Genomic DNA, 21,684 nt, shown 5'->3' with positions numbered 1-21,684 from the left:
CCAGGCCTATAACTTTCACTCATCCACCTGTTACTGATCAATGTTTTAGCTAGAAATGTTGGTCCAAGCCCTGTCCCATGCATCCATGCCGCACAATTATATGATTTGTACTCTGGCTCGGTTGGGCAGTTGGAGAGTTGTGATGTGGGAAGAAACAAGGGTAACTGTGGTGCCACCTCTGAGGACTATACTGTGTGTGATGTTAGGGTGGAGGAAAAGGAGTAGAGGCCACTTGATGCAGTGTTTGCCAACTCCTGCAGCACATGCTCTTTCTGGCCCTCATCTAGAAGGCGTACCGCTGTGCAGCTGCCAAAGAAAGGGAGTCGAGTAACCCATCCAGTAAGACAAGTTGGCAGTTGTCTTTGGATAGCGCTTTTCAGCAAAGACAATATTATAATCAACCTCTACTATGACTTGTTTAACAACTGATTGGAGAGTAATAAAACTTAACCATTATTAAATGAGTTAAAACATGTATAAAGTGCGAGGAAATAGTGCAAGAAAGTGCTGTGCTTCAACCATAAGTGCGACATTAAAACAAGTAACTATTGCACATACCACGTATATATTAGAAGATTATAACTATTATGCAAGGACAATAAATCTATCCCCTGCAAATCGAAGATAGCTCCATTTAAATCTCCGTATAAACAATCACACCATATAAATGCTGCTATACCTTTTCATTATTTCCCTAGAAAGTACAGCAAAGCCACAGAGAAACTTATCCACATACACAGGTATCGGCGCAGTCAATCTCCGACCTACAATTGCGCCCCTTCTGTGTGGTAAAAATTGGCACTGCCAAAATTTTGCAAGAGCCCCTTATGGTGATTTGGTGGTAGTGCAACCTCTATGCAAGCTTACAATAACTCTATATCATTCATGATACAGTATGTTACCCCAGAAACGGTCACCAGAATACATAATACGGTACCTCCCACCAGGGGCAGGCATGTTTGGTATATGACACGAATGGGTATATCTTTAAGAAAGGATTTTTATACTCATCTATAGGACCAGATATTTCGACCGGTGCCTTTGTTAGAGTGTCCAGGTTCTCATATCGGGCATTGGTCTGTATTAGCCATGCCGTCTTAACCTTTCGGCTGTTAATGTCTGCCTAGGCGTTTCGTCTTTCAACTCATCAGGAGGGTGGCGACATCACATCAATAATAGCCAAGCATTGCTGGTGTTTGTTCAGTAGACTTTCCAGTAACATTACCACCTACTCCATACACATCTCGAATACCAAGCCTATTCCCCGTTTCACCACAACCTTGCTTTTTCCCACTCATGTTGAAGGTACCCTTACCCTCTTTTAACCATCTGTTTCACAACCCTAGGCAAAGACCTGTCAGTCACCTGTTACTAAATTAATAATTTAGTATTTATTGGCTAATATAGTGTGACCTGACCACAGAATTAGCACAAAAGATTTATGTGTTGAAATGTGGACTGGTAGCTGGACCACACAATTTGCACAAACGATTTAGATTCTGAAATGTGGACTGGTGGCAGGACCATAGAATTAGAACAAAAGATTTAGATTATGAAATGAGGCATGTGTCTGCAACCGAGATTATGAAATGAGGCCTGGTGCCTGCACCAGTGTATTATCCTAAACAATTTTAATTATAAAATGAGGTCTAGTATCTGCACCCGAGTATTATCCGAAACTATTTGGATCATGCGATGAGGTCTGGTGCCTGCACCAGACTATCATCACAAACAATTAGGACTACGAAATGAGGTCTTGTGCCTGCAACACACTATTAGCACAAAGGATTTATATTACAAAATGTGGGCTTGTGCCTGCAAGTATTATCCCAAACGATTTGGATTACAAAATGAGGTATGGTGCCTGCACCAGACTATTGCACCAAATGACTTGGATTATGAAATGAGGCCTGGTGCCTGCACCAGAGTATTAATCACAAACTGCCAAAATACAACAAAATATAACTTTTATTTAACAATTTTAAAGGAATAATATAGCATAAAATTTGCATGAGTCAGTGTGCATATTTTTTTACAACACACACACACTTTGTGAGGTAGACATTTGTGTTAACATTTCTGGATGATGTTGATTTTTTTTTTGTTCTTTAGCCCTTTACCCCCCCCCCCCCCCTCCCAAGGCTGTTTGCACCTTAACGACCAGGCCAAATTTTACAATTCTGACTACTGTCAATTAATGAGGTAATAACTCTGGAATGCTTCAACAGAGCCCACTGATTTTGAGAAGGTTTTTTCGGGACACATTGTACTTCATGATAGTGGTAAAATATCTTCAATATGACCTGCATTTATTTGTGAAAGAAAATGGAAATTTGGTGAAAATTAGGAAAATGCAGCAATTTTCAAAATTTAGATTATGCTCGTAAATCAGAGAGCTATGTCACACAAAATAGTTAATAAATAAAATTTCTCACATGTCTATATTACATCAACAAAAGTTTTGAAACAATTTTTTTTGTTATGAAGTTATAAAGGTTAAAAGTTGACCGGCAATTTCTAATTTTTACAACAAAATTTGCAAAATCATTTTTTTAGGCATCACATCTCATTTGAAGTGACTTTGAGGGGTCTATATGACAGAAAATATCCAAAGGTTACACCAATCTAAAAACTGCACCTCTTTAGGTGCTCAAAACCACATTCAAGAAGTTTATTAACCGTTCAGGTGCTTTACATGAACTGAGCAATGTAGAAGGAAATAGTCAACATTTCACTTCATTTCAATAAAATTTAAATTTAGACCCACTTTTTTTATTTTTACAAGGGTAACAGGGCAAATTGATGCCAAAATATGTAGTACAATTTCTCCTGAACATGCTGATACCCCATATGTGGGGGAAAACAACTATTTGGACGCCTGGTAGGGCTCAGAAGGGAAGGAGCACCATTTGACTTTTTGAATGCAAAATTGGACCCCAAAAAGTTGCTTTTCAATATCCCCATGTAAAGGACCAGGCCCTTAAACATTATCATTTCTACTGCATCTATAGGAATCCAGTTAGAAAATGATGAAGAAAGGTTTTGTGCCAAAAATTGCAGGGTGTATAAATTTGTTTGAGCCACAATGAGATTTACAAAATCCTCAGAGAAAAACAGTTTGAAAAAGTCAATCTTTGGGGCTCCGATCCATACGGGGTCAGTAATGGTGGGCGCTGGTTCAATTTCTGCACTGGGGCTTCTGCGTGGTGGTTCAGCATCATTTGAGGAAGAAGATGAGGAGATAGAGGAAAAATAAAGGCAGGTGGGATCCTCTAACTATCAGTGTCGGAGGCAAAGAAGGCATATGCAAATACTGTATTTGGAACGAGGCGGAATTTATTTTTTACGTATGCGATGTTTGTGTGAATACCACATTTTATTCAGGTGTGTTTGTGTGTGAGTGCTTGGTGTGAAGATTTTTTAATTAGAAAAGAGAAAAAAAGCAACAATCGGAGGTTGATCACTGATGAGCAGCAGTGATCAGCACTTGACGGCTGTAGGGTGAATGCACGGATTATTTTTTTTCCGTGCTGACACTAACTCAATTCAGTAAATAATACTGTAGTAGGCGACAATTACTACAATATATTTTATAGTCTCTGATCTAAATAATTTTTTTTATTCTCTTTGCACAAAAATAACTCCCAAGTACCGGAGGTTGATCACTGATGTGCATCAGTCATCAGCACTCAATGGCTGTAGGACAAACGGATTATTCTGTTTTCCGTGCTGACACTAACTCAATTGAGTAGAAAATACAGCATTAGATAACGATTACTGTAGTATATTTTACTGTCCCTAACCTAAATTATTTTTTTATTCTCTTTTTTCAAAAAAACCCAAAAACAACAACCATAGGTTGATAATTGATGTGCATCAGTGATCAGTGCTCCACGGCTGTAGGACAGATGCATGGTTGATTTTTTTTTTCCGCTCTGATACTAACTCAATTCAGTAAAAAATACCATATTAGACAACAATTACTACAGTATATTTTAACTGTGCCTAATTTAATTTTAACAACTAATCTAACTGCTTTTTTCTCAATTATTTTTTCCCCCCAAAAAACAAAACAACCAGAGGCCAGTCAGTGATATTCATCACCGACCAGCGCTCCACGGCTGTAGGACTCACACAAGAATGTCGTGCAGAAAAGTGAAAAAAAAATAGACAGGAGAAAATAAGTCCTTGCCAAAAATGAGCACGTGCTAATCAGTGGAGTGGTGCAAAGGAGAGGAGATAGTGAAAAAATAAAAGTTGTGGAAAACAGTGAGCACAAGTGCTGATCAGTGATTTGCATCACTGATCAATGCTTGGCGGCTGCAGGACGCACGAAAAAGAAAAAAACTGCCAATAATCGAGCGATCAGGTACTGAAAAGATGATCAAGTAGAGATCAGCGCTCAGTGGCAAAAGGGGCATGGGGAGAGAGAAAGATGTTGGTATAAGGGGGGGAAGATGGGGATTGGAGTGAATTAGGAAAGCAGCCAATCAGAGCTGGCTCTGATGATCCTTACATCACCGAGCATTGGCTGGACCTTCAGTGTTTCAGACAATCCGATTGCCTGAAACACTGAGAAACGCTGTGATTGGCTGTTCAGAATTGAACACCCAATAACAGCCATTGTAGTTGCAAGCGAGCGTTGCCACCCCTTGGGACGACGAATCCATGTTGCCTGTGATAAGATGGTGTTGCAACTTTACTGCAATCACAGTGACGTATCCATATGTCCAAGATCTTTAAGTATCAAGTGACCTGGACGCATGGATATGTCCAAAGTCGTAAAGGGATTAAAAAAAAAAATTGTCTTGCCCACATAAGCATTGGTTTTCAGGATTTTCGTTTACTAGATAATTAAAACAGAGGGGTATTAAAATGTCCTTCTTGTTTGCAGTGTTTGAAGAATAAAAAGTTGTTATTAAAGTGCTGTCACTGAGGCATATCACAGATCAATTAATAGTCACACTGAATATGCAGATTCATCACCTCCCTATATCACTTGAATCTTTGGATTATTATTCACAAAAAGAGAACCACTCTAGGTTACTGATGGCCTAGAAATTCCTGGAAAGTTCACACTTTTTTTTGACTGTCAGTAAAAAATTATTTTGTTTTTACAAGCTGAATAGAATTCTACAGATTTTGACTGTAATTATCATCATTGTACAGAATGAAGCTGTTGTCTTCATATCAGAATTATGAGCTGTAGACTAGACATATATCACTGATAATCATTTATTATGGTTTTCAGATGTGCCCTCAGTGACAGAGCCAATTTGGTACTTAATGACCATGCCAATTTTTACAATTCTGACCACTGTCACTTTACGAGGTTATAGCTCTGGAACGCTTCAACGGATCCCACTGATTCTGAGAACTTTTTTTCATGGCATATTGTACTTCTAAAATTTCTGTGATATGACTTCAGTTTATTTATGAAAAAAAAGGAAATTTGGCAAAAAATTTTAAAATGTAGCAATTTTTAAACTTTTATTTTTTTTGCCCTTAAATCAGAGAGTCATATTGCACAAAATAGTTAATAAATAACATTTTCCACATGTGTACTTTACATCAGCACAATTTTGGAAACATTTTTTGTTAGGACATTATAAGGGTTAAAAGTTGACCAGCAATTTCTAATTTTTCCAACAAAATTTAGGGACCACCTCACATTTGAAGAGAGTTTGGGGGTCAATATGAAAGAAAATACTCCAAAGTGACACCATTCTAACAACTGAACTCCTGAAGGTGCACAAAACCACATTCAAGAAGTGTATTAACTCTTCAGAACTAAAGCAATGTGAACTAAAGCAATGCGAAAGGAAAAAAATAACATTTTCCTTTTTTCCTAAAAAAATTTACTTTGGAACCAAACTTTTTTATTTTCACAAGGGTAATCGGAGAAAATTGGCCACAAAATTTTTTGTGCAATTTCTCCTGAGTATGCTGATACCCCGTATGTGGGGAAAAGCCACTGTTTGGGTGCATGGCAGGGCTCAGAAGGGAGCGTGCACCGTTTGACTTTTTGAACGCAAAATTGTCTGGAATCAATGGCAGGCGTCATGTCACGTTTGGAGACCCCCTAATGTACCTAAACAGTGGAAACCCCCAATTCTAACTCCAACCCTAAACAGCCCTATCCCCAACACACCCCTAACCACAACCCTAACCCCAACCCTAACCCCAACACCACAACCCTAACCCCAACACAACCCTAACCCCAACTCTAAACTTTGTCGCATTGACCTGGTCTCTAATCTGAGCTGCTGTTAACCTGCGATTTTTGAGGCTGGTGACTCGGATAAACTTATCCTTAGAAGCAGAGGTAACTCTTGGTCTTCCTTCCCTGGGGCGGTCCTCATGTGAGCCAGTTTCTTTGTAGCGCTTGATGGTTTTTGCCACTGCACTTGGGGACACTTTCAAAGTTTTCCCAATTTTTTCGGACTGACTGACCTTCATTTCTTAAAGTAATGATGGCCACTCGTTTTTCTTTACTTAGCTGCTTTTTTCTTGCCATAATAAAAATTCTAACAGTTTATTTAGTAGGACTATCAGCTGTGTATCCACCAGACTTCTGCACAACACAGCTGATGGTCCCAACCCCATTTATAAGGCAAGAAATATCACTTATTAAACCTGACAGGGCACACCTGTGAAGTGAAAACCATTCCCGGTGACTACCTCTTGAAGCTCATCAAAAGAATGCCAAGAGTGTGCAAAGCAGTCATCAAAGCAAAAGGTGGCTACTTTGAAGAACCTAGAAAATAAAACATAATTTCAGTTGTTTCACACTTTTTTGTTAAGTATATAACTCCACATGTGTTAATTCATAGTTTTGATGCCTTCAGTGTAAATGTACAATTTTCATAGTCTTGAAAATACAGAAAAATCTTTAAATGAGAAGGTTTGTCCAAACTTTTGGTCTGTACGGTATATCTATGGATAGATATATCTATGGATAGATATATCTATGGATAGATATAGATAGATATAAGGATAGTTAGATAGATATGTGGATAGATATACCTATCTATAAATATATCTATAGATAGATGAGATGTATGCATAGATGTATCTATAGATATATCCATAGATATCCATCTATAGATATATAGATATATCCATAGATATATAATAGCAAGGCCAATATTTATTAATGAACAATATGTTTAATTTTGAACAAAAATTGGGAAAAAAATGGTGTGGGCTCCCGCGTGGGCCCCTTTCCAGACTATGAATATCAGCCTGCAGCTGTCTGCATAGCCCTTACTGGCTATTAAAATAGGGGGGACCCCCCAAAAAAATGACATGGGGTCCCCCTATATTTTATAGCCAGAAAGGCTATGCAGACAGCTGCGGGCTGATATTTATAGCCTTGGAAGGGGCCATGGATATTGCCCCCCCGGCTACAAATACCAGCACCCAGCCACCCCAGAAATGGTGCATCTGTAGATGCGCCAATTTCGGCACTTAGCCTTTCTCTTCCAACTACCCTGTAGCAGTGGCATATGGGATAATAAGGGGTTAATGTCACCTTTGTATTGTAAGGTGAGATTAAGCCCTGGTTAGTAATGGAGAGGCGTCAATAAGACACCTATCCATTACTAATTTCCCACGCAGCAGTGCCGCAAGTGAGAGTATGAACTATACTGTACTCACAGCGGTGGAGGGATACAGTGCGGAAGGATACCTCCCGTCATTGTATCGCCGAGACCCTGGAGAGCGGTCGCATCAACTGATGTGGCAGCTCTCCGTGAGATCGTCGTGGGACAATCGTATTAATTGGATTACTGCGGATCAGGGAGTATATTGTTGGTTTATTATTTTAATATTTTTTACAGGTGAGCAAGGGCTTTGGGATCAAGGTGATTGGTGAGTATGTACTCTATGTTGTATGTACTGTATATGTGTGTATGTGTGTGTTGTTTTTTTTTTACATTCAACACATTAGCCGGATGATGGGGCTACTATTGTCTCATCATTGGCTAAGGTGTCAATCACTGTCACTGTAGCAGGCATAGCTGGATGGGACTAGTAGTCCCTGCGGATGATGCCTGCGCACACACACACACACACAACCCCCCAAAGACTCCCTGCACAGCCCGCAGACCCCCCGAACAGTGCCGCAAAGCCCCGGACAGTGCCGCACAGCCCCGGACAGTCCGCAGACCCCCCGGGACAGCCTCGTAGATGCCCCGGCAAACCCCCACAGACCCACGCACAGCCCACAGACCCTGCCCACACACACTATACACACACTCCCTCCTCCTGAACGGCAGCGTTTCATCCACAGCTAAACTGCAGATCTTTTTACATCTGCGGGTTTGCTGCGGATGTGCCTGACTCAATGCAAGTCAATGGGTGCAGAAATGCTGCAGATCCACAAAAAGAATTGACATGCTGCAGAAAATACAACGCAGCGTTTCTGTGCACGTTTTTTTCCGCAGCATGTGCACAGCGGATTTGTTTTTCCATAGGTTAACATGCTACTGTAAAACGCATGGAAAACTGCTGCAGATCCGCAGGCAAATCCGCAACTTGTGCACATAGCCTAAGAGTGGACTCTTTTGAAAGGTATGTCTGAGAATATAAATTTGCATACAAGTCTTTAAAATTAGAATGTACCTGTTTCTATGCCAATTTTATATAAAGGTACAGATTGATGTCAAATGTTTTACTCCCATCAAAAGATAGCAACATTCTCTACTTGTCATTGCTTTCATCTCAATCTGATTGCAATGAACTCAAATGCAATGGGCCCAAAAATCTTTTGTGTTTTTTCTATATCTAAAATGCTCTTTATTTTTGTCTGTATAGGTTTTTTTGTGACTTTTTAGCTCATAAAGTTGCATGATCCAATAAAATGTTGCAAAGTTTACGGAAAAGTTTCAAATGCACAAAAAAACAATTTCATGGGAGAGGTGGGGAGAAAATTCGCAATTGATGAATAAACTGAAAACATCTGGAAACCCAGATAAAATAGACTTTAAAAAAGGAGCAAGTTATAAAAAGAATAAGGCACACATTTAAAACAGGTAAAAAAGGAGCAAATACAACAATGAATTGGACCGAAAGAGCTTTATTATTTTATTGGTGGCTGAGGCCTTGCTCTTCCAAATTTAGTAAGTCAATTGTAAGTGCATTCAGTGTTTTCTTAAAAGTTTTACTAAGGCCCTGGGCAAAAGTGTGCATGCCTCTTCTTAAATTTGTAACATCGCTAAACACGAATGTTTAATGCAAATTATTTTTTTACCTCTTTTACAATGTGAAATTAGAAAAGACAGAAGAAAAACATGTTCGTAAATATAACATTTAATAATGAAAATTCGGCTATAGAATCGAATCTTATAAACTATTTCTTTATTTTTAGACTTGTGTAGAAGTGTTTTTGCAAAGCAGATAACACTCATATACATCTTCCAGTTATGTATTTAGGTGAATACTATGTTATAAAATCTTGATATTTTTAATCTATGTGGATAAACTATTTAGCCAGAAATTCCTATGTTACATGAGCCAGCTGTAATGAAACTGTACCATTCAGACATAATATCTATATGTAAAACAATCCCGCCTCAATCTTCGATCTTCGCATGGCTCATTGATATAATGTTCCTCACAGTGTGATGGATATTTAGCTACACCCTGCTCCGTCCCTTCCCAACTGTCACGACTGGGGCTTTGTACCTAAAAGTAAACCAAAGAAAAAAACATATTATTAGGACAAAAGAAAACAAATCAAATTCAGTAATTTACAAATCTGTTTTCCCACCTCTAATCCAACACTTGTTTCTCAGCTATAATTATCTGTCTACGGAAACCATGCTAAACCAAAGTCACTAACAATTTGCTAAAGCGACCTGTCAAAACCTTAGAACCAGTCACTAGAGCATGGAACAACAAGATAAATCAAGTGCCTAAAAATGAGGACTTTCGGAGGAGGAAGGCAAATCCCCGCATGTACAAAAAGAGAATAACAGATGAACATTTGCGCTAATTTATATGGACGATCTTTCAGACTGTTTTGAGTGACAAGGGGGGAAAACAAGAATATTAGAAATACTAAATCAGAATTTTGAGACCAAAAATCTTATAAACATAAAACATAACCTGGAATTTATATTGAAAGAGAGGAAGATGGCAGTTGTTTTCTTAACCAATATCATAAGCTTAAACTTTGGGTTGGAAAGATGCAAAGCCAGAAAACTACTTATAAGGACCTCCTGATTGAAGACGATGAAGAAGTAATTTGCTGGAAAATGACAATCAATACAGGAAGGCAATAGGAAAATTGCTTTACATTACCACTGCTGTAAGACCTGACATTGCATCAGGATTTGGACTCTTATGCGGAATCTCAGTACAAAGTCGGCTGGAATGGAATGTCGAAAAGAGCATCATATATTAGCAGAAGGGAACCATATGTTTCAAACTAAGGTTACCAGCAAGCGATGAATGTAACTTGACCAGATATGTGGACACTGACTGAGCTGGAGACCCTTGTGACAGAGAATCTGCCACTGGCTGTTTCATTTTTCAGTTGGAGCTGCAAATTGGACTAGAAGGAAACAGCTCTGTGACACTTCGGATGCTAAGTTCAAATCCCACCAAGGACAATATCTGCAAGGAGTTTGAATATTTTCTCCGTGTTTGCGTGGGTTTGCTCCGGGTTCTCCGATCTCCTCGCACACTCCAAAGACATAGTGATAGGGAATTTAGATTGGGAGCCCCAATGAGGAGTTATGGTGACATCTGTAAAGAGCCGCGGAATATAATGGAGCTATATAAGCATATCATAATAATAATAACAGAGACAGAGTTTGTTGAAGCAATGCGAACAAGTCAAGAAGACTGTTGGCTGAAAAAGCTCATGTTAACAACCAACTGGACATGCACAGCCACAGAGCTTTGAATACAACCAAGGATGTCTAACATTTGCACAGATGGAAAGAGCTAACCAAAGAACCAAACTTATTGCTGTGAAGTTCCAAGCTTCAACTAAGGACTGTGGATATTTTTACAAAGCCATTGATTGTAAAGAGACATTCTGGGCTAATCAGGAAGCTGGTGCTAATGTACTAGGCGGTAACTGCTCAGGCGATGAATTGCAATAGTAGAAAAATGAGATTTTATCAGGCGCTGTTAGATGGTATTATCAGAATGTGTACAGCTTGATTCTGTTCTCAAACTGGCTTATCTTTTAGTCACGAAAAGTAAAACAAAATTATCCAATAAAATATAAAATATTAAGTGCTACAACGAACACGTTTTCAACCAAAGTCTTCACCAGGTAAAAAGCACATTGATACAATGGATTGCAACTGACAATTAAATAAGAAAACACAAGAAAAAACAACAGGTCAAAGCTTCAGTAAGTGGGCTACGGAGGCCTGGAAGGGTCAGAATTGAAGACTGGTAATGCATTTTCAAACACAGTTCTATTATACTGTCTGTAGAGGTCATCAGCATGACTGCTATTATTTTTTTCCATTATATGAAATCATTTCTATGGCCACAAGATGTCACTTTAGATACTTTTAAGATGTTCTAAATTTGTAATTCTTATGTGATTCCACTAGATGTTCTTGGTGTAGTTATTTTTAATTGGCTCTTTTGGATGTAGAACTTTTTCAGCTATTAGCTGTCACGGTAGGGCCCCCTTCATTTATTTATTTTGTAGCAGCATTAACTCCACAGCGCTTTATAGAGATCATCAACAGAGTCCCCGTTAGGGCTAACATTTCCTATCAGTTTTAATATTATTATACTTTATCAGTTTTGACATATGTGAAATATAAAAAATATAAAGTATTAAAATTAAAAAATAAGTTAAAAAAGTATTGGTTCTCAAGTTGATGACATGTTTGCTACATTATTCTCTAATATGCTCTCTAATAAAAAGCTCAATGGCAAAATTCACAAAAGGTGTTTGATCCATGAGTCGGCCAATACATTTTGGCGTTCAATTAGAATTGGAATTTAAACATTCCTCCACATCATGCTGTTCACATTTTGACATCATGAAACCAAGACGACACCTAACACCTCGCGAGACCGCTACATCATCACAGGTCATTGTCGGAAGGCATTACTGGGTAATGGGAGCCTCGCGTGGAGCGGGAAGACTTCGGGGGCCGCCGTAAGGTGAGAATATCATGATTTTTTATTTTAATTCTTTCTTTTTTACAGGTTTATGGTTCCCAGGGCCTGGAGGAGAGTCTCCTCTTCATCACCCTGGGTACCATCCGCACATGATCCGCTAATTTCCCGCATGGTGGGCATAGCCCTATGCAGGAAGTAAGCGGATCAATGCATTCCTATGTGTGCAGATTTGCCACAATTCCGCATAAAGAGTGAACATGCTGCGCTTTTTTCTGGAATGCGATTCCGCCTCGGAAAAAAATTCAGCATGTGCACAAAAAATGCGGACTCATTAAAAATGATGGGATGCTTATGTAAGCTTTTTAAAACCCCTGAACATGTGCACATACACGTCCTTCTCAAAAAATTAGCATATAGTGTTAAATTTCATTATTTACCATAATGTAATGATTACAATTAAACTTTCATATATTATAGATTCATTATCCACCAACTGAAATTTGTCACGTCTTTTATTGTTTTAATACTGATGATTTTGGCATACAACTCCTGATAACCCAAAAAACCTGTCTCAATAAATTAGCATATCAAGAAAAGGTTCTCTAAACGACCTATTACCCTAATCTTCTGAATCAACTAATTAACTCTAAACACATGCAAAAGATACCTGAGGCTTTTATAAACTCCCTGCCTGGTTCATTACTCAAAACCCCCATCATGGGTAAGACTAGCGACCTGACAGATGTCAAGAAGGCCATCATTGACACCCTCAAGCAAGAGGGTAAGACCCAGAAAGAAATTTCTCAACAAATAGGCTGTTACCAGAGTGCTGTATCAAGGCACCTCAATGGTAAGTCTGTTGGAAGGAAACAATGTGGCAGAAAACGCTGTACAACGAGAAGAGGAGACCGGACCCTGAGGAAGATTGTGGAGAAGGACCGATTCCAGACCTTGGGGAACCTGAGGAAGCAGTGGACTGAGTCTGGTGTGGAAACATCCAGAGCCACCGTGCACAGGCGTGTGCAGGAAATGGGCTACAGGTGCCGAAATGGGCTACAGAGAAGCAGCACTGGACTGTTGCTAAGTGGTCCCAAGTACTTTTTTCTGATGAAAGCAAATTTTGCATGTCATTCGGAAATCAAGGTGCCAGAGTCTGGAGGAAGACTGGGGAGAAGGAAATGCCAAAATGCCTGAAGTCCAGTGTCAAGTACCCACAGTCAGTGATGGTGTGGGGTGCCATGTCAGCTGCTGGTGTTGGTCCACTGTGTTTCATCAAGGGCAGGGTCAATGCAGCTAGCTATCAGGAGATTTTGGAGCACTTCATGCTTCCATCGGCTGAAATGCTTTATGGAGATGAAGATTTCATTTTTCAGCACGACCTGGCACCTGCTCACAGTGCCAAAACCACTGGTAAATGGTTTACTGACCATGGTATTACTGTGCTCAATTGGCCTGCCAACTCTCCTGACCTGAACCCCATAGAGAATCTGTGGGATATTGTGAAGAGAAAGTTGAGAGACGCAAGACCCAACACTCTGGATGAGCTTAAGGCCGCTATTGAAGCATCCTGGGCCTCCATAACATCTCAGCAGTGTCACAGGCTGATTGCCTCCATGCCACGCCGCATTGAAGCAGTCATTTCTGCCAAAGGATTCCCGACCAAGTATTGAGTGCATAACTGAACATTATTACTTGATGGTTTTTTTGTTTGTTATTAAAAAACACTTTTATTTGATTGGATGGGTGAAATATGCTAATTTATTGAGACAGGTTTTTTGGGTTATCAGGAGTTGTATGCCAAAATCATCAGTATTAAAACAATAAAAGACGTGACAAATTTCAGTTGGTGGATAATAAATCTATAATATATGAAAGTTTAATTGTAATCATTACATTATGGTAAATAATGAAATTTAACACTATATGCTAATTTTTTGAGAAGGACCTGTAGCCTAAAGGGAGGTAAGAGGTACCCAAGAGTCACATCAGATCATTCTAACCGTTTACATCAGGATGGTCTGCGTGCTAAACGACCTGCAAGGGTACCTGATCACACCACCAGGCATAGGAACATGGGCCAGGGACCATCTAAGCTGAATGAGGGCCCAGAGGGCCTCTGTGTTGCTCACTTATGAAAGTTGATTTAAGCTGAACTGAAATGATGGCAATCAACGACGTTGGAGACGTCAAGGAGAGCACTATGCATCAGCCACTATTGTCACCAGTGGTAGTGGTGTTACTATGTGGGCGGGTGTGTCTAGTCAATACAGAATGCTCTACACTTTGTGAACTGTCCAGTAACTAGTACTTCAATAACAGCATTAATCCAGTTTTTGTGTCTCTGCACAAACAAAGCCTCCCTAATTTCATCTTCATGGATGACAATGCTCAAGCTCATCGAAGTTGCATCATTAGGGAACGGCTGCTGGAGACTGGAGTACCTCAAATGGTGTGGCCTGCACTTTCCCCTGACCTGAATCCGATAGAAAACCTATGGGATCAGCTGAGTTGATGTGCAGAGGCTCGTAACACTGTACCCCAGAACATCAATGACCAGAAGGATACCTGTCAAGAAGAGTGGGATGTCATGCCTCATCAGACAATAACATGACTTGTGAACAGCATGAGACATCGTTGTCAGGTTATAATTGATGCTCAAGGCCACATGACAAGTTATTGAGCCATTGACTTTTTTTTTTTTGGGGGGGGGGGTACACGTACCACTGCTGTTGGCTTTTGCTTCAATAAATTGTTTCAGAGGAGGAAATCACCATTGCATGCTTCTTTCATGATAAAATATCACTGTAACGTGAATTTTTTATTTTTTCCTTAAATTTCGCCTGATAAAATCACATCCATCCATCGATTATAAGTTTTTGTGGATCAGATGCATGACAGGTAAAATATTTTGACACACTGTGTTTCATACATTTTCTACAGATATTGAAACGCTGATTATTTAACCCTTTCCTGACATGCGCCGTAATAATACTGCTCTGTGGTAACTGAGTTCCCGCAAACCACAGTACTAGTACGGCGGCAAGATCGTGCGGCCTCACAGTGAGTGCCACGGCGATCGCGTGCGGGTGTCAGCTGTATATGACAGCTGACACCCGCAGCAATGCCCACAATCGGCACTAGCGCCGATCGTGGGCATTTAACCCCTCTGATGCCGCTGTCAATAGTGACAGAGACATAGAGGGGCATCGCGCAGGGACGGGGGCTCCCGGAGCTCTCCCACCGGAACAACGCGATGCGATCACGTTGTTCCGGTGATACGGAAGGAATCCCCAGATCCAAGATGGCCACGGGACTCCTTCCGGGTCATGAAGTGAGGTGGCTAGCCGGCGCCTGCTCTGAGCAAGCGCCGGAAAGCCTCCTTCACTGCTTGTCAGATCGCTGATCTGACACAGTGCTAAGCACTATGTCAGATCAGCAATCTGATCTAATATAGTGATGTTCCACCCTGGGACAATGTTAGAAAGTAAAAAAAAAAAATCTCCAAATAAAGAAAAAAAAAAATTTCCCAATACATCCATTTACGTAAATAAAAAAAAACAATAAAAGTACACATATTTGGTATCGCTGCGTCCGTAACGACCCGCTCTATAAAACTATCCCACTAGTTAACCCCTTCAGTGAACACCGCAAAAAAATATATAAAAAACGAGGCAAAAAACAACGCTTTATTATCATACCGGCGAACAAAAAGTGGAATAACAAGCAATCAAAAAGACGGATATAAATTACCATGGTACCACTAAAAACATCAACTCGTCCCGCAAAAAACAAGACCTCACATGGCTCTGTGGGCCAAAATATGGATAAATTATAGCTCTCAAAATGTGGTGATGCAAAAACTATTTTTTGCATTAAAAAGCGTCTTTTAGTGTGTGACGGCTGCCAATCATAAAAATCCACCAAAAACACTATAAAAGTAAATCAAACCCCCCTTCATCACCCCCTTATTTAGGGAAAAATAATAAAATTTTAAAAAATGTATTTATTTCCATTTTCCCATTAGGGTTAGGATTAGGGCTAGGGTTAGGGCTAGGGTTAAGGCTAGGGTTAGGGCTAGGGTTAGGGCTAGGGTTAGGGTTGGGGCTAAAGTTAGGGTTGGGGCTAAAGTTATGGTTGGGGCTAAAGTTAGGGTTTGGATTACATTTACGGTTGGGATAAGGGTTGGGATTAGGGTTAGGGGTGTGGTTAGGGTTATGGTTAGGATTAGGGTTAGGTGTGTGTTTGGGTTAGGGTTTCAGTTAGAATTGGGGGGGTTTCCACTGTTTAGGCACATCAGGGGCTCTCCAAACTCGACATGGCATCCGATCTCAATTCCAGCCAATTTTGCGCTGAAAAACTAAAACAGTGCTCCTTTCCTTCAGAGCTCTCCCGTGCGCCCAAACAGGGGTTTACCCCCACATATGGAGTATCAGCGTACTCAAAATAAATTGGACAACAAATTTTGGGGTCCACTTTCTCCTGTTACCCTTGGGAAAATACAAAACCGGGGGCTAAAAAATAATTTTTGTGGAAAAAAAAAGGATTTTTTATTTTCACGGCTCTGCGTTATAAACTGTAGTGAAACACTTTGGGGTTCAAAGTTCTCACAACTTATCTAGATAAGTTCCTTGGGGGGGTCTAGTTTCCAATATGGGGTCACTTGTGGGGGTTTTCTACTGTTTAGGTACATCATGGGCTCTGCAAATGCAACATGACGCCATTCCATCTAAGTCTGCATTCCAAACGGCGCTCCTTCCCTTCCGAGCTCTGCCGTGTGCCCAAACAGTGGTTCCCCCCCACATATGGGGTATCAGCGTTCTCTGGAAAAATTGGACAACAACTTTAGTGGCTCAATTTCTCCTGTTACCCTTGGGGAAAAAAATTGCGGGCTAAAAGATCATTTTGTGGAAAGAAAAGTGATTTTTTAATTTTCACGGCTCTATATTCTAAACTTTAGTGAAGCAATTGGGGGTTAAAAGTGTTCACCACACATCTAGATAAGTTCCTTAGGGGGTCTTATTGCACTACAACTTTTGGGGTCCAATTTGTCCCGTTACCCTTGGGAAAATAAAAAATTTGGGGCGAAAAGATCATTTTTTTGTGAAAAAAATATGATTTTTTTTACGGCTCTACATTATAAACTTCTGTGAAGCACTTGGAGGTTCAAAGTGCTCACCACACATATAGATTAGTTCCTTAGGTAGTCTACTTCTGGGGGGTTTCCACTGTTTTGGCACATCAGGGGCTCTGCAAACGCGACATGGTGTCCGATCTCAATTCCAACAAATTTTGCATTGAAAAGTCAAATGGTGCTCCTTCCCTTCCGAGCTCTGCCATGTGCCCAAACAATGGTTTACCCCAACATATGGGGTATTGGCGTACTCAGGACAAATTGTATAACGACTTTTGTGGTCCAATTTCTCCTGTTACCCTTGGTAAAATAAAACAAATTGGATCTGAACTAAAAAAAATTGAGAAAAAAAGTTAAATGTTCAATTTTTTTAAAACATTCCAAAAATTCCTGTGAAGCTCATGAAGGGTTAAAAAACTTTTTGAATGTGATTTTGAGTACCTTGGGGGGTGCAGTTTTTAGAATGGTGTCACTTTTGGGCATTTTTTGTCGTATAGACCCCTCAAAGTCACTTCAAGCGTGAGGTGGTACCTAAAAAAAATGGTTTTGCAAATTTCGTTGTAAAAATGAGAAATCGTTGGTCAATTTTTAACCCTTATAACTTCCTAACAAAAAAAAATTGTTTCCAAAATTGTGCTAATGTAAAGCAGACATGTGGGTAATGTTATTTTTTTAAACTATTTTGAATGATATGACTCTCTAATTTAAGGGAATAAAAACTAAAAGTTTAAAAATTGCAACATTTTCAAATTTTTTGCCAAATTTCCATTTTTTTCACAATTAAACGCAAGTCAAATCAAAGAAATTTTACCACTATCATAAAGTACAATATGTCACGAGAAAACAATCTCAGAATCACCAAGATCCGTTGAAGCGTTTCAGAGTTATGACCTCATAAAATGACAAAGGTCAGAATTGAAAAAAAATGGCCTGGTCAGGAAGTTGAAAACGGGCTTCGGGGTGAAGGGGTTAATCTGTCATGTAGCATTTGAACAGTTGTGTCAACATATTGTTGTTGACATGGACATTCTAGTAGGTACAGTATATAATTTATTTGCTTTGGAAAGTAAGATGTTCTTTGCTTTTAGTCTGTGGCAGACTGAAAAACATTTATAACTGCCCTGTTCTGTCTCCGCCATCTAATATTGTTACCCTGATTATCTGTTTGCGTAATTGCAGGTTTCTCAGTATGGATGTTCATATCTTTATTTGTTTTTAGTGCTTTGGCTCCCTCTAGCGGTCAGAGTTATGTTGGCAGTTCAATCTTGTTTTTGTATTATCCATGTCTGATTCTCCTCCTCCTTTGCAATGCATTATGGTAGCTCAGCCTCCATTCCCCTCCATTTTTCCTTTCACTTTCTTCAGTTTGCCTTCAAGGAAAGACGCTTCACTTCATCCCCCTTGCGATTGCATTGCCGGTATGTCTTTATGCTTCCTATAGATATTTCTGTTCTATATTAGCTTAGTTTAACCAGTTGTACTCCTAGCTTTCTAAATGTTATGCATAATGTATATCATGTGTATTATGTATCTGTTCTATGCCATGCACTGATTCTATGTATATCATTGTTCACAGTTTCACCGCATCAATATACCACTACGTTTAATAAAGCACAGACTCAACCACAGTCTCCTTATTGGACCTCCGGTATAGCGGTTTAGCTGACTGTATAACTAAGTATGAGCCTGCCTCATTTAGTGAGGACAGAACAGTGAAACGGCAGCCATCCAACTAGTGGGATTCAAGTCACCGGCTACTCAGAGACTAAATACAGCTACAGCAATCTCTGCACAGCCAAGCACTTTCCCAAGACACCATGTCTCACAAATCGCATAGGACAAGATCTGTTACTTCCGTCTCCTCAAAGACAACATCCATCAGCAGCGCTGTCGCCATTGCCCGCGCAAATGCTGAAGCTGCCAAAATACGAGCGAGCTTTGCTGACCAAGAGATGCAACTTAAATTAGAAAAAGCACGCCTAGATGACGAAGAGAGAAGGTCGCGCTTAGAGAGAGCCAATCAAGAGAGAAGGTTGCAGTTAGAAAAAGCACGCATAGATGATGAGAGAGCCGATCAAGAGAGAAGGTTGCAGTTAGAAAAAGCACGCATAGATGATGAGAGAGACGATCAAGAGAGAAGGTCGCAGTTAGAGAAGGCACGTGTGGATGCCGCCTTAGAAAGCCTAGCAGCAAAAAGGGAAGCTGCCGCAGCCCTCGCCGAGGCAGAATCGCTAGAAGCCGCGCAAAATCCCAAGCTGCATAGCCAAAGCAGTACGTCGAGTCTGGAGTTTCCACTGCAAGACTCACCACAACGCACATCTCAGTATGTTAATGACCTTCCTGATCCAAACTGTAACTCTGAACCAGTACCAAAACCAGAATACGACACCTCCAGCGAAGTGAACGAGAGTCGTCACAAGGCTCAGGACAGAAACAAACTCGAAAATGTGAGGCAAAACAACTCTGCTAATGACTACCTTGCCCCTCATCAGGTAACCAACGTGGATCACCCTGCTGACGCACCGTACATCAGGCCGAAGCAATACGACACCGGCTGGCGCCACCATGACGACACTAACAGGTACGAACGCACCTCACATCACTATCAGGGCGACCCATCACCAGTATACTCTGCTGACAACCGGTTCACGACAGAATTTGCCAAGTTCTTCACACGACGTGAACTGGTTGCCAAGGGACTCATGAAATTCACTGACCGAGCTGAAGGTTACAGAGCTTGGAAAGCTTCCTTCCAAAATGTCATTAGAGACTTGGGGCTACAACACAGGGAAGAGATAGACCTGTTAGTCAAATACCTGGGAGAAGAGTCAGTCAAACACGCAGTAAGGATCAGAGACATTAATATAAACCGCCCTGAGACTGGCCTCAAAGAGATCTGGAAAAGGCTGGATGAGTGTTACAGCTCAGCAGAAGTAATAGAAAGAGCCTTGTTCAAAAGAATCGATGACTTTCCTAAAATATCTAACAAAGGTCTCCAGAAACTTAGAGAGCTAAGCGACTTGCTAAAGGAAGTCCAAGTTGCCAAATACGAGGACGACCTACAGGGACTTGCATTTCTCGACACAGCCAGAGGTGTTAACCCTATAGTCCAGAAGTTGCCCTACAATCTACAGGAGAGGTGGCTCACACATGGTTCCACGTACAAATACAAACACAGCGTTCCATTCCCTCCCTTCTCTTTTTGTAGACTTCATACACCAACAAGCGAGAATTAGAAACGATCCCAGCTTTGACTTTGCAATACCATATGCCACACCGTCACCACCTGCAAATCCACGCAGAACATCTGTGGCAGTACACAAGACTTATGTTTCTTCTTCAGGTTCTAATTACAGGTCTGCTGGCTGCTCCCAATCAGAGACAAAGGTGCAGGACCCTGACAAGCAGTGCCCACTTCATCAGAAGCCTCATCCTCTCCTGAAATGCAAAGCCTTCAGAGGAAAATCTATGCCAGATCGCAGAAGCTTCCTAAAAGAAAACGGTATCTGCTACAAGTGCTGCTCATCCACAGCTCATCTCGCCAACGATTGCAAGGTCAGTGTAAAATGCACAGAATGTGGCACCACAGACCATAACACCGCTCTACACCCTGGCCCAGCTCCATGGAGTACACAAAACATGCCTGCTGACAGTGAGCATGGCGGGGAGGAAAGGAACACTGATACAGCTACGCCAGAGATCACTTCACAATGCACCGAGGTCTGCAAAGGGACAATAGACAGTAGGTCCTGTTCAAAAATATGCCTCGTCAAAGTATACCCGAAGGGCCATAGAGACCAAGCTGTAAGACTGTATGCTATCTTGGATGATCAAAGTAATCGATCCTTGGCTAGATCAACGTTCTTTGACCTATTCAACATCAAAGGGCCAAGCACTCCCTACTCCTTAAAGACGTGTGCAGGTACTGTGACAACAGCAGGCAGGAAAGCTACTGACTACCAGATCGAGTCTTTAGACGGAGAATTCTGCCTACCACTACCTACGATCATCGAATGTTACCAGATCCCAGACAATAGATCTGAAATCCCTACACCAGATGTAGCAATCCATCACGCTCACTTAAAACGAATAGCACACCTTATACCAGAACTCAACCATCAGGCCCAGATAATTCTGCTGTTGGGGAGAGATATCCTGCAGGTTCATAAAGTGAGACGTCATATCAATGGACTCCACAATGCTCCCTATGCCCAAAGGCTAGACCTAGGATGGGTCATAATTGGCAACGTATGCTTGAGACGCTTGCACGCCCCATCTTCTGTGACAAGCATGCTGACAAATACATTGGAGAAAGGACGTCCATCTCTGTTTCAACCTTGTAACAATGAGTTCCATGTCAGGGAACTGCCACACAACATCCAACTGCCCAACCATTTAATAGACTTTATTCACGACAGCAGTATAGTGTCGGGAAGCTATGAGGATCAGTT

The 21,684-nt window shown here is 40.7% G+C and overlaps 1 protein-coding gene across 2 annotated transcripts in view; it reads right to left on the bottom strand.

Moving 5' to 3' along the window:
- Positions 1-9,062: 9,062 nt before the first annotated feature.
- The window catches only part of NECTIN3 (nectin cell adhesion molecule 3), a 255,441-nt gene continuing 242,819 nt past the window's right edge, over positions 9,063-21,684 (bottom strand). The window contains exon 8 of one of the 2 annotated variants that reach the window (XM_069756443.1): positions 9,063-9,687. In XM_069756443.1, coding sequence (XP_069612544.1) covers positions 9,541-9,687 — 147 coding nt within the window. In that variant the 3' untranslated portion in view covers positions 9,063-9,540. The remainder of the gene's footprint in view (positions 9,688-21,684) is intronic. The other variant, XR_011319221.1, reaches the window with a different exon arrangement.

The sequence above is a fragment of the Ranitomeya imitator genome, chromosome 3 (genome assembly GCF_032444005.1).
Source record: "Ranitomeya imitator isolate aRanImi1 chromosome 3, aRanImi1.pri, whole genome shotgun sequence".
Taxonomy (NCBI): Eukaryota; Metazoa; Chordata; class Amphibia; order Anura; family Dendrobatidae; genus Ranitomeya; species Ranitomeya imitator.
The sequence above is the reverse complement of the archived record's forward strand: the minus strand, read 5'-3'. Positions and strand labels throughout refer to the sequence as shown.